The sequence below is a fragment of the Arvicanthis niloticus genome, chromosome 4, assembly GCF_011762505.2.
Source record: "Arvicanthis niloticus isolate mArvNil1 chromosome 4, mArvNil1.pat.X, whole genome shotgun sequence".
Taxonomy (NCBI): Eukaryota; Metazoa; Chordata; class Mammalia; order Rodentia; family Muridae; genus Arvicanthis; species Arvicanthis niloticus.
In genome coordinates, this window is record NC_047661.1 from 89,250,123 (window position 1) to 89,262,984 (window position 12,862).

Sequence of the window (12,862 nt, forward strand, 5' to 3'; positions counted from 1 at the left end):
CCGGCTTGGCTGTAATTATTTTTCCTACTGAGCCATTTCCCTGATCCCAAATTTGTTTATTGTTAGCCCAATTTTTAACTTACTTCTTTGTAGTTTCTTGTAAAAATTCTCTAAATAAAAGTTTGTCAGTTCATCTGCTTTTCCACATTTCTTACTAGCAAAGTCCAATTATACAGAAGATGAAGGTGTCTTTCTAGCCTGGCAGTCTCCGATGAAGTCTTACTGCAGCTAGCCACATCCCCAACTAACCGGTTTTTCAGATAGTTGCTAATGTGGGTTTTACAAAAATTTGTATAAAATCACATAGCTTGCTTGAAGGTTTTCCCTTTCTCTGACTGGGGGAATCAAGTAACCTCAGATGACTTCCCTTCTCATCTTATAGGCCTGGCCATGCTACTCTTTGGAAGAAAGTGGATTTGGGGATTTTAGATTTAGAAAGAAAGCAGTGGAATGCTTTAAGTGGAGCTTAGTGGGCTATCCTAGTAGGAATATGGAAGACTTTGTTACTGAGAGTGATTGAATTGTGAGGACCTGGCCTAAGAGGTTTCAGAGAAGAATTTCAATATGTGGCCTACAAACTGTTTTTATGCTATTTTGGTGAAGAATGTGGATACTTTTTGCCCTTGTCTGAAGAGTCTACCTGAGGCTAAGGCTCAGGTTAATTGTGTTGACAAAGGAAGTCTCAGAGATGCCCATGGAAGACTTGGTTCTCTGGTTAGGTCTCATGAAGAGAGTTTTAAACAAGCATAGCAAGCTGAGAAAGGAAAAATATAAAAGATATTAAAGTTCGAGTATTAAAGGGGCACCAGGAAGTAAAATGGAGCGAATCCTGTGTTCAGGGATATTAAATTGAATTAAGGGAGTAATGGCCTTGGGACAAGATCCCACCCAGCTAAATTTAGGTCCAGGCATAGTAGTACAAGCCTTTAATCCCAGGAGGCACAGACAAACAGATCTCTTCTGAGTTCAAGGCCAGCCTAAAACAGAGCAAGTTTTAAGTGAAGAAGAAAATCCAGGCTTGGTGAACCACACCTTTAATCCTAGTGTTTAGCAGACAGGTAAGCAGATCTCTGATTTCAAAGTCAGTCTACAGAGCAAGTTCCAAGACAGGCAAGATTAGGCAGTGAAGGAGTTGGAAAACAGAAAGCTGGTGATGATGTAATAGAACAAAGGGACCATGTTCCAGCCCCAGCAAACAGCAGAACTTGGCATCTTTGGCCATGTGGCTGGCTTCTTTAGAATTAAGAATAAAAGAGACTACTGGGACAATTGATGCTGGTTAGCTGGAGCTAAGAAATTAGTGCTGATTAAGAAGAGACCAGAATCACTGAGGTGAAATCTTCTGGTAGATGGAACACAAAGAAGCTGTGTTCCAGAGATAGCCAAGGTTGTACCTCATGCTCCAGCTGGACTTGGTAATGTGTAAGAGTCACCCAGATGGTACTGGTTTGGAAGGCATGAAGGTGTCATGAAGAGCAGATGAGTCTTGGCACTGTGAGAAGCCATTGGGTAAGGTGCAACCTCAGTTTTAGTTGATGGCCCAGGACTGAAGAGGGTCATGCAAAGGAGTTGAGGCTTGGCACCATGAAGAGAGCCTATGAGAGGCTATTGAATTCAACATCTTCTCGGAAATGAAAATAGTTTAATTTTACCTTTTCTCATAGGTAAAATGATAAGGACAGAAATACAATATGTACAGAAGAAAAAGCCTGTGAAATTCCCTTTGCTATATCTTGGCTTGGCATAGAGAGGGGATTCACTTCTTATTCTACCACATGTTGTAGTTCGGAGTGGGAGAGGGATCCAGATCCTGGCTTCCTCAGCACTAAAGTTCAGCAGTAACTCTCATACTACCTACCTCCTTGAGACAGGAGGAGAGTTACAGATGTGCTGGCAGAATGTTCTCTGTTGCTTTTGTGGGATACTCTCTTACATCCATGTAGTGATGAAAGCTAATATTTTTCAAACAAATGGACCTTGAAAAAAAATAAACATTGACTAGCAATTAAATAAAGATGAAATGAATTAGAAAATATAAAAACTATGAAATTATAAAAGCTAGATATTGTTTCATAAAGCTTGTTTTAGCTGAGTATGCTATATTTGTTTCTTGGTTTAGGATAAAGTTTAAAACTTTAGCATTCACAGTTTACTGCTGTTCTCCCTGACCTTTGAACTTTAATATGCTTACATTCTTCATTTGGGGGTTGTGTGTTGGCTAATCTTCGTGGTAAACTTGATTGTATCTAGTTTAAAGCCTAAGCAGCTGAGCACACTGTGAGGAATATTTCTATACTGGATCATCAAGAAAATCTATACTAAACCTCATTTGAGGTTGAAAGATTCACCATAAATTCTGGGTGACACCATTTGGTGGCAGCTCACATAGAAGGCATGGGAAATGGAAGGTTTGTTTTTTGCCTACTTGCACTCAGTCTGGATAGCAAGTTCTTTTATCCTGTTGCTGAACCAGGTATCCTAGATGTCTATTAGCCATTAACTATTATTCCCAAATCATGGGACATCCCAATACATAAAAAGAGAGAAACCTTACCTCTAAGGAAGAACCTTGCATTTTATTGAGGATATTCATGTTTTCTTGCATACAAATTAATATGTCACTTAAATGCCAGCTCTTTCTCCTGTACAGTTTTAATTTTGAATTTCCTGATGTGTTTTACCCCCACAAATGCATATTTCTTATTTCTTTCTGATATAAGGATCTACAGTCTAAAAATATATTTTAAAACCTACTATAGAGATTGGACAGATTTTCTTCATGATTTCAAGAATTCATTGTGAATCTCAAACTGTGTGCTGAATAAGGGTAAATCATCATTAACATGAAAAATATTATAAACATTACTTTGATATGACTATTCATTAAGTCATGAAGTCCTTGCCACTCTGAAATTACTCAAAGCTTCCAGTATCAAAGGAGGCACTCTGTCAAGAAAAAAGAAAATCCTTTGTAGAAATAACAATATAAGGCAATTTTTGTGTTTAGATAGGAATATCCAACATAAAAAGCTAGGTATATGTTATATTCTTGATGTATACACTGTCTTTTAGCTTCATGGTCTATTGGCCCAGCTATTACTCACAATTAAAAACAATGAATTCATGAAATTCTTAGGCAAAAGGATGTAACTAGAAAATATCATCCTGAGTGAGGTAACCCAATCACAAAAGGACACACATAATATGTACTCACTGATAAGTGCATATTAGCCCAAAAGCTCATAATACCCAAGATACAACTCACAGACCACATGAAGCTCATGAAGAAGGAAGACCAAGTATGGGTGCCTCGGTCCTACTTAGAAGGAGTAACAAAATACTCATGGGAGCAAATATGGAGACAAAGAGTGGGACAGAAATTGAAGGAGGGGCCATCCAGAGACTGCCCCACCTGGGTATCCATCCCATGTGCAGTCACCAAAAGTAGACACTGATGTGGATGTCAGGAAGTGCATGCTGACAAGAATCTGATATAGCTGTCTCCTTAGAGGCCTACGAGTACTTGGCATATTCACAGGAGGATGCTCACAACTAACCATTGAACTGATCAAGGGGTTCCCAATGGAGGAGTTAGAGAGAAGACTATAGTAGCTGAAAGGGTTTGTGGCCCCATGAGGAGAGCAACAATACCAACCAACCAGAGCTCCCCAGGGTCTAAACCACTAGTCTGTGAGCACATAGGGAGGGACCCATGACTCCATCTGTGTATGTAGAGGAGGATGGCCTTGTCAGGCATAGGTGAGAGAGGAGATCCTTGGTCCCATGAAGGCTGAACACTGAGTGTGTATGTGTGGTGGGTGGGTGGGGGATTCGAGGGTGGGGAGGTGGGAGTGGGGGGTAGGTGGGGGCACATCCTCAGAGAAGCAGGAGGGGGGATGGGATATGGGAATCCTGGGTGGTAGGGGGAATGGGGTAAGGGGCTAAAATCTGAGCTGTAAATATAATATCCAACAAAAAATGTTTAAAAAGAGATGATTCTCATTTACAAAGAACAGGGTAAAATCAAAATTCTGTTTCCCTTAGTTTATGATGAAGCTTACATGAGGTGAAGGCATTTTGCAAATGTTTTAATCTATGAGCCATACTTTTGATCCCAGTACATCAGAGGTGAAGGCAGGCAGATCACTCTATTGTGCTGGAGAGTTTGGTCTTCATTTTAGTGAGTTGAAGAATGCCCAGGACTGGGCCAGAAGGCTGAAGAACAGATGCTCTAATGTTTTGTAGTATAGGGAGTGTCCAGGTGTTCAGAGGTCTCTATAAATTGGCTTAGTTTTAGAAGCTATGCTTTATGCTTCCCACAATTTTAGTTAACTCAGTCATTCTGGATTTCTGACCGGGTTGAAAACTTTTAGTCTCATAGCCAATCCCGTCTATTTACCTTGAGAAAAAAGATTTGAGTGGATGGTTTTCAGCTGAAATTCATTCTAAAGCCAAGGAAAAAGCCAGGTTCACAACTAAGGAGAGATGACAGAGGTTCTGGTTAGTCAACAAAATGATGGACTGGGTATTAGGACTATCTTGTACCTAAGTGGTACAAATTGGCACAATTATGCTCTATTTGTATTTTGAGAGAAAAGTTTTATTTCAACAGGAAGGGTGATATGTAGGAGGAGCTAAAGTGGGAGGAGTACTGAGAGGAAGAGATGGAGTAAGGAGAGGAGAAGATGAAAGAGAGGAGAAGCTAGGTGATGAGAGAGAGAAAGAGGGGGCAGACATGGAGGCAGATGTTCACGTGTCTCTGACAGTAAAGATAGTTGAGATATCTAGGTTGGGTATTGGGTTACACTTCTGATTAAGCATTACCAAACTTATAAAGCCTCCGATTACCATTTTAAAAAATTGTATGAAAGCAAAAAGGAAAGGGGGGCATGGGATAGGGGTTTTCTAGCTGGGGGGAATGGGGAAAGGCGATGGCATCTGAAATGTAAATAAAATATCCAATTAAAAAAAAGAAAAAAAAGAATGCACAGGACTATGTAAATAAATCTTTCCCAGAAAAGAAAGTAAAATTAATTGGCCTTGGAGTTACTTTGTTTCTTTGATAGTTTTCAATCCAGACTGTGGGAGGTCTTCCTATGTAGCCTAGGATAGCCTGACCATGACCTTGGTTCTTTCCTCAGCATGAGTGATTCGGTTAAAGACTCCACCCTCCATAGACAGGTCTGTTGTGTCAGAATCAATCAAACTAAAGAGCTTTAAAAGGGACCACATTGGCTCAGGATTCTCACATTTGCACAAGTCCAGGGCAGGGAGAAGAGCTCTTTGTCCACTCCAGACTCCCGTCAACACCAGGACACAGCGGACCCTAGTTTTCACACTGTGTTCAACCAAGGAAGCTCAGAAGAGAAAATGCAGGTAGGTTGGGCAGAATTCACTCATAGTTTCTCTAGGATAGCTGAGAGATTTGTGCCTCAACATACGGCTAAACGTGGTTAACTACCATGAATCTGAACCCATTTCTATCATTAGCAGAGGTACAAGAACCATATTTATTTTGTGCTTGGGTTTCTTGGTTTTAGTATCTTTAGTCATCATCTTAATTATCCAAGGCTAGCCCACAACCAACTATGCAGTCAAGTATGATGCTGAACTTTTGAGTATCCCCATACCTCTTAGGAGTGAATGGCATTATGGCCACCTGCTAGAAACCCGTGTTTTGTGATATAGGATGGAAAAGTACAGTTCCCCACAGTTTGTCTGAAACCTTTTTATGTTTGAAGCACGACTGAAGTTTATTAGATTTCAAAAGGGACTTTTCCCCCTGCAGAAAACAGGGAGAAAGTGAACTGGAGAGAGTGGTTGTGGGGTTCTTAAAGGAGAGGTGCTGCTGTTGCTTACCATCCACTTGATTAAGGGCACCTCCCCTGTACACTCTAGATTTTTGATGGTTTAACTTCACAGGCAGGCTTTACCATTAGGTGGGAATGGAGCAGCACCCGTGGATGAGGAATTGAGAGTCCATTGCTTAGCTAATGCAACAGGAGGCTGTTTCCTGAGTCCATTTAGAGCTAGGAAACAAGGATTCCTGTAGCATGAAACATGTTTTAATATTTAATTTATTCATTTCTGCACAGAGAGATGCAAGCCAAGTCCAAAGCGTGAGAAACACCCAAGAAACCAATGGGAGAAGGAGGCCGAGGCATGAAGGCCGAAGTTCCTCAGGTAATCAGACCCAAATTCCCTGCTAAATCCTAACTCTGCTCTTATGGTTCTTTTTCTATGACTGTGAGGCGATGCAAGAGCCCTGATGTGGACATCTGTGGCAAGGGAAGCCTAGCATTCAGTATTACCTGATGTCTGCCCTTCTCCCAGAAGAGCCAAAGGCTCTGAGTACCTCCCTGGTGTGGATGTGGTTATGAGTCTATGCAGCTACAACATTCCCTGGTAGCACTTATGCTGTGGATCCCATTGTATTCTGAGACATCTTCCCCAAAACTGCAGACAGCTAAGCATTCCCAGTGAGTGGGCTTGTTGCTGTTAAGAGCAGGCTAGTTGTGACAGGGCTGGCAAGACAGTGTTCCAAGCCACTTGATAACCGAATGAAACCATTTTTGTCCAATCAATGTGCAGTAAGAGTCCCTGAGAAATGTTGGCATGTTCATGTGTTGTGGGGAGCCGACAGAAGGCAGCTATCATCCTTGCAGCCATCTTGAGCCATATACCCTGACAAGGGACTTGATTACAATAGCCTACAACAGCTGAGCACACTCTGATAACATCTTGCTTTAGATACCCAGCATTTTCCCTTGGGTGTGTGAGCTTAAAGGTGTGTAACTTAAGGGTGTGACTTAGAGATCAAATTTAGAGACAAGACCTAAGGGCATGACTTAAAGGCATGACCTAAAGGTGTGGCTTAGAAGTGAGACAGATAAAAGGTGAGAGGCAGACAGAAGAGTTCAGTACAACTTGGAATTAGGAATTAGGTTAGAGAGTACAACTTGGAGTACAACTTGGAGTAGAAATTAGGCATTGAGGAAGAAGACACTTGGACTAGAGAACTCGGAAGAAGGATTATTAGGCACTAGGCACTTGAAGGAAGAACTTGGAATTAGACATTAGGCACTTAGCATTTGGAAGAAGTAACTTGGAACTTGGAGGCACTAGGGGCTAGGATCTAGGGACTAGGAACTCAAGACTTGGGACTTGAGAGAAGAAGAAAGACTGAAGAACAAACGGGATTGAATCACATTCTGCCTGGTTTCCATTCTTGGAGTCCATCCTCACTCTCTCTCTTGCTGAACCCTGACCGGTGGACTGGAGCAGCTTGGGGCAGTGCGAGCTCTAACAGTTTAGCCTCCAAGGCTTTTGGCAATGTGGGTTCCAACATTTATTAGAGCGGTCTGAGACACTTTGGCCCCCAAATGTGGGGTAGCTCGGGCCATAACAATGTGTGAGACCTTTGATATCCTCATCACATCCTTCTGTCCCTTCCAGTTCCTTCTGATAGTCCATGGACTGAACATGAAATCTGGATCTTCCTGCAAGAGTGGGAAGTTGTTGAATATGAAATTGGGCATCCAGGCAGGAAATTGAAGAAGAAGGTACGGTCTCTTTGTGGCCGCCTCTACAAGCGAGGCCTGAGGAAGAGCTGGAACAGCTGCCTTGACCTGATGCTGAAGATGATGGACCTGCATGAAACCCTTTGTAATGATGGTCAACGACCTGATCCCTTGTATTCTCCTTATGCATGGGACCTGTATAAGATCTTGGGCCACAAATCCCTGAGAAGCCATGTCCCAGGTGAGTCCCCTGTGTAGAGAAGACTTTCAAATCCCAGAGTATAGCATCAGCTGGGCATTGAGCAGAGTACACAATTGAAGGAATTCCTTTTCCCTTAGGCCTTTGCTTCACATAGCAAACCTGTGTCCAACTTCTTCTGTCACCCCAAGGAATTTAGACTTGTTCATAGTTGACTCTTACCCAGAGACAAGGCAATTACTTACAGTGTCTCAGCAGGAGTGAGGGTGCCATGTTTATGCTCTCCTCTCATGTCCTTGGAATGAAGGCCATGGTAACCCCCCTGCTTCCTGCATACCCTCCCTCTCCATTGGTGATCCCATCTCTCCAGGATGTTCCCCCTTGGGATTATCACATCCCTCCACCAATTGGAAAGCTTAGTGGGAACTCATCACTGATGGTGTCTACTGGTGTTATACTGACTTCCAGTTGGAAGGATTGAAACTCCAGTAGCCTTTGTCATTACTACCTCTTTTAAGTTTACAATTCATCTGTAGTTGGCTGAGAGATATTATATCACATGAGGCACAATTATAACCTAGTTAAAGATATAATGCATTTGCCATCTCTCCTTGAATGGTTATATCTCTTTTCTGTAATTTTATACTGGTTATTGTTTCATTTGAAAATTAGGCTCAACCTAAGGTGCCATTATTGTCGGGAGTTGACAGGAGGTGGGCTTGTCATGGCAGTTGTTTGTTGTCAAGTTGATTAAATCTTTGTTACAATGTAACAAATCAAAAAGAAATTCTTTTCCTTACTGGTTTTCTGTTTAAGTTGTACAGGAAGTGAAGTTATTGAGCAAATGTGTGAAATGCCATCCCATGCCTTGAATTCCAGCACTGGAGAGGGCGAGCCAGGGGCAAGCAGATCATTGTGATTTCCTAGAGAGTTTGGTCTCAATGTTAGTGAATTGTAGGATGGCCAGCACAATGGAAGGAAACTGCATAGCATAGAAGAAACTTAATTGACTGACCTTGGATTCACTTTGTGTCTGATAATTTTAAATTGAGACAGTGTTGTCTTCCTACATTGCCTAGTATTACCTGAAGTCTGCCCTTTGCTAAAACCTAAACTCTGAAATCATATCTATTTTGTAAAGCTAAAGACACATGAATTCCCAGTGAGTGTACCTCTTGATATTAACAGCTGGGTAGATGCTGGATCCTGGGATCTCAAGCAAGTCTTCCTAACCACTTGATAACAGATAGGGGCCATTGCTGGCTGTGCAATGTGCAGAGAGAGTCCCTGAGGAAAATTGACATGTACATGTGCATGACCTCTGATATTCTCATCTGGCTTCTCTGTCCCTGTAGTTCCTTCCTGTTGCTCCTGGACTGACCTTGAAATCAGGATCTTCCTGCAGGAGTGGGAAGTGGTCGAACAGGAAATCCACCACCCAGGCAAGAAGATGAAGAAGAAGAACAGTGCTATCTGCCAGCGCCTCTATCAGATGGGCCTGAAGAAGTGCTGGGAAAGCTGTTTGGACCTGATGTGGACCCTGAAGAACCTGCATACAACTCTCTGTAATGAGAGACCAGGGATCGTGCCCCTGTTTTCTCCTTATGCAGAGGCCCTGTACAGGATCTTGGGCCCTAGATGGCAGGGCAGCCATGTCCAAGGTTAGTCTCTTCTGCATAGACACTTTGGGTACTGTCAATAGTGGCATCAGCCCGATTGTCTTTCATGGGCATGGAGCTGAGCAGACTATGTAGTGAAGCCCCATTCCCACAGGACGATGTTGCACACAGCAGCAAATTCCGGCCTTTATGAGGAAAACTTCCTGGTTCACCCCAAGGCAGTGGAATTTGGGCTTGATCATAGTTGACTCTGACCCAGAAACAAGGCGATTACTTACAGTGACTCAGGGAGAGTGAGGGTGCCATGTTTATGTTCTCTCTGTTTCTTTTCCTCTCAGGTGCTTGTTATGATTGGTCTGGTAAACCCCTGCCTTCTATGTACCCCCAACCTCCAATGGTGACGCCCCCTCCAGTATACCAGCCTTGGGATTATGACATGTCTGCATCTTCTGGACAGCTTCATGGGAACCCATCAATGATGGTGTCCAGTCAGTATTCACTGGATCTCGGATCGGAAGCCTGGAATGCCACCTATCCAAGGACAGTACCACACATACTTCCTGCCTTTGTCCCTGGAGACACCAACCTCCAAGTGCCATGGTCAACTTATGAATGACAGCCCAAATCCTCAGTGAAGACATGTGAAGCCTCTTTTCTTTTTCTCTATAAACCTCAGAATCATACAGCATTGTATGGATACTCAATTTCTTTATCTTGTTGGACTGGAAAATATGAAATTAAATAAATTTGCATCTGTCTTCACATGTTTTATTCTTGTCACTTCAGTGGAGGCCGTAAGTGTAGAGGGGAGGGGATGTGGTATTTAATGGTGGATGTTCCTTTTCAGGGGACCTGTCACCTGGTGTCTACCCTCGATGTTCATCAGACTCCTGAGCCCGAGGCTTCTACTCTAGAAAGGGAACCTCTACTTCCCAGGCCCCAGCTCAGCAGCCTTTTCTTTCTCTGGTCCTCTTGCTAGGGAAATTGTGATCAGTGTTTCACAGCCTCAATTTATTCAGAATACTGGGAAAATGGGTTCAAAATTGAGTTGTACTTAGGTGGGGGTTATAATATCAATTGAGAGAATATGAAAACTTACCTAAATATTTAAGTTTCAGATACTAAAATAATGTATGTCAAGGGCCATTGCTACTATTCCAGATTTGTAAGGCATTTACAAGTGGAAGAGGGATTGTTGTATGATGTTATGTTGATACATGGTACATGGTCTGGTTATATATATATATATATATATATATATATATATATTGCATTTGCCATCAACCTAGGACAGTTACATCTCTTTAGATTTAATTAGCATCCAGCTATTGTTTATTTTGAAAATTAATGGTGACCTGAGTTGTTATGACTGTCAGTCAGGTTGACATTGTGATTGCCTTCAACTTGAATACATCTAGAATTAACTAAACTCTCAAATGTGTAGGCAACCTTCTGAGGAGTTTAGCTTAATCACTTGAAGCAGGAAGTTGTACTTCTAATGTAGTTCTGTGAGGTGGGAAAATACACCTTTCCCCAATTTTAGAAGTGGAAAAATCAGGCTCTCCTCTGGGGCACATCTTCTGCTGTAAGTCTATATAAAGGCCACAAGAAGGAAGTTATATATTGCCTGCTTGGTATCATCCTCACTGGTAAGTGTATCCACTGACTGAGGTTAGAGCAGGGCTTGTCCATTTTTGTGTTGTTGATAATGAAGCTTCCTCAGGGGTCACATAAGGCTATCAAAAACATCAGATTTCTGCATTATGATTTTTAACATTAGGAAATTACTGATGTGAATTACCAAGGAAAATAATTTTATGCCTGGAGCATACGAGGCCCTGAGGAATTATATTAAAAGGTTGCAGAATTAGGAAGGTTGGAACCACTCTTTTTTGCAGATATGATGGAGGGAATTGCTACTGCTGTCACTTGAAAGCAGAGGAAGCTGGAGGACAACATAGGTAAATGAGGATCTTGAACAGGGACTGTGGTGTTTGAATAGGGATGCCCTCAGAGTCACATTTGAATGCTTGGCAGATGGGGAGCTTCACTATTTGGAGCTGCAGCCTTTTCAGAGAATGTGTGGCCCTGCTGGAGAAAGGGTGTCACTGGGGAGCAGGGTTGGCTTTGAGTTCTCCTGTGTTCAAGCTATGCCACATGTTGCACACAGTTCCTTTTTGTGGCCTGGGGATCAAGATGCAGAACTCTCAGCTCCTTCTTCAATAACATGTCTGTCTGTGTGTTTCCCTGATTTCCACCATGATGATGTTGGAGTAGATGTAAGCCTACCTCAATTAAATGTGTTCCTTTATCACTGTTACCTCGGTCAGACTGTCTCCTCACAGAAAAAGAAACCTTACCTTAGATAGAAATTGGCACCAGAGACTGTATACTGCTGTTATAGGCCTGGCCAAGTTTCTCTTCGGAGGCCTTTGGACTTTCGACATTGTATTAGGAAGGAGGTAGCATGGTTCAAAAGCCCCTTAATGAGCCATACTAATGAGCACATGGATGTGAGTGGTGCTGAGGGTGATTTGGTCTGTGGGGTCCTCACCTAAGACTCTTCAGAGGAGAAGAACATTAGTGTGTTGTTAGATCATTCCTATAATAGTTTGGCAAAGAATGTGTTCATTTTTTAGCACTGTTAAGTGAATTACCTGAGGCTAAGGTGTTGGGAGCCAACTTTTAGCAGAAAGCAGCTATCAGCTTTGCAGCCATCTTGAGCCATATACCCTGACATGAGACTTGTATTACAACAGCTGAGCACACTCTGATAACATCTTGCTTTGGATACCAAGGACTTTCCTTGGGTGTGTGAGAGTAAAGGTGTGTGACTTAAGAGTGTGACTATTAAAGGTGTGTGAGATTAAAGGTGTGTGAGATTAAAGGTGTGGGACTTAAGTGTGTGATTTAGAGATCAGATTTAGAGACAAGACCTAAGGGCATGATTAAAGGTGTGACTTAGAGGCATGGCTTAGAAGTGAGACATATAAAGGCGAGAGGCAGACAGAAGACAGAGCAGAGAATCAGATGGAAGAGAGAGAACCAGACACAGATCAGTAGGAATTAGGCATTAGGTAGCAGGCACTTGGAAGAGAACTTGGAAGAAGTAACTTGGAACTTGGAGGCACTAGGGACTAGGAACTTAGGACTTGGGACTTGGAGCTAAGAAGAGAGACTAAAGAATAAACGAGATTGAATCACACTCTGTCTGGTCTCCATTCTTCGAGTCCATCCTCACTCTCTCTCTTGCTGAACCCCAACCCACAGACCAGAGCGGCAGCTTGGACCAGGATACAGTGGCAGCCCCAAATTCGGGGCAGCCTGGGCCTCAACATTTTGCTAGGGGCCTCGACACTAAGGTGAAGAGATTTACATTCACTGTAAATTCACATGGGGTTCCTAATGGAGGAGTTAGAGATAAGACTGAAGGAGCTGAAAGGGTTTGCAGCCCCATGGGGAGAACAAACAACCAGAGCTCCCAGGGTCTAAAACATCATCCTGGAACATAGGGAGGGACCCAT

At 42.6% G+C, this 12,862-nt stretch overlaps 1 protein-coding gene across 1 annotated transcript; it reads left to right on the forward strand.

Annotated features, from left to right (window-relative positions):
* The first annotated feature begins 4,944 nt into the window (after positions 1-4,944).
* LOC117707405 (uncharacterized protein MSANTD5-like) lies at positions 4,945-10,052 on the forward strand. Its single transcript, XM_076932107.1, has 4 exons — positions 4,945-6,183; positions 7,456-7,761; positions 9,075-9,380; positions 9,677-10,052. The coding sequence occupies exons 1-4, from the start codon at positions 6,054-6,056 to the stop codon at positions 9,952-9,954; spliced, it is 1,020 nt and encodes a 339-aa protein (XP_076788222.1). The 5' UTR covers positions 4,945-6,053; the 3' UTR covers positions 9,955-10,052.
* Positions 10,053-12,862: the final 2,810 nt, after the last annotated feature.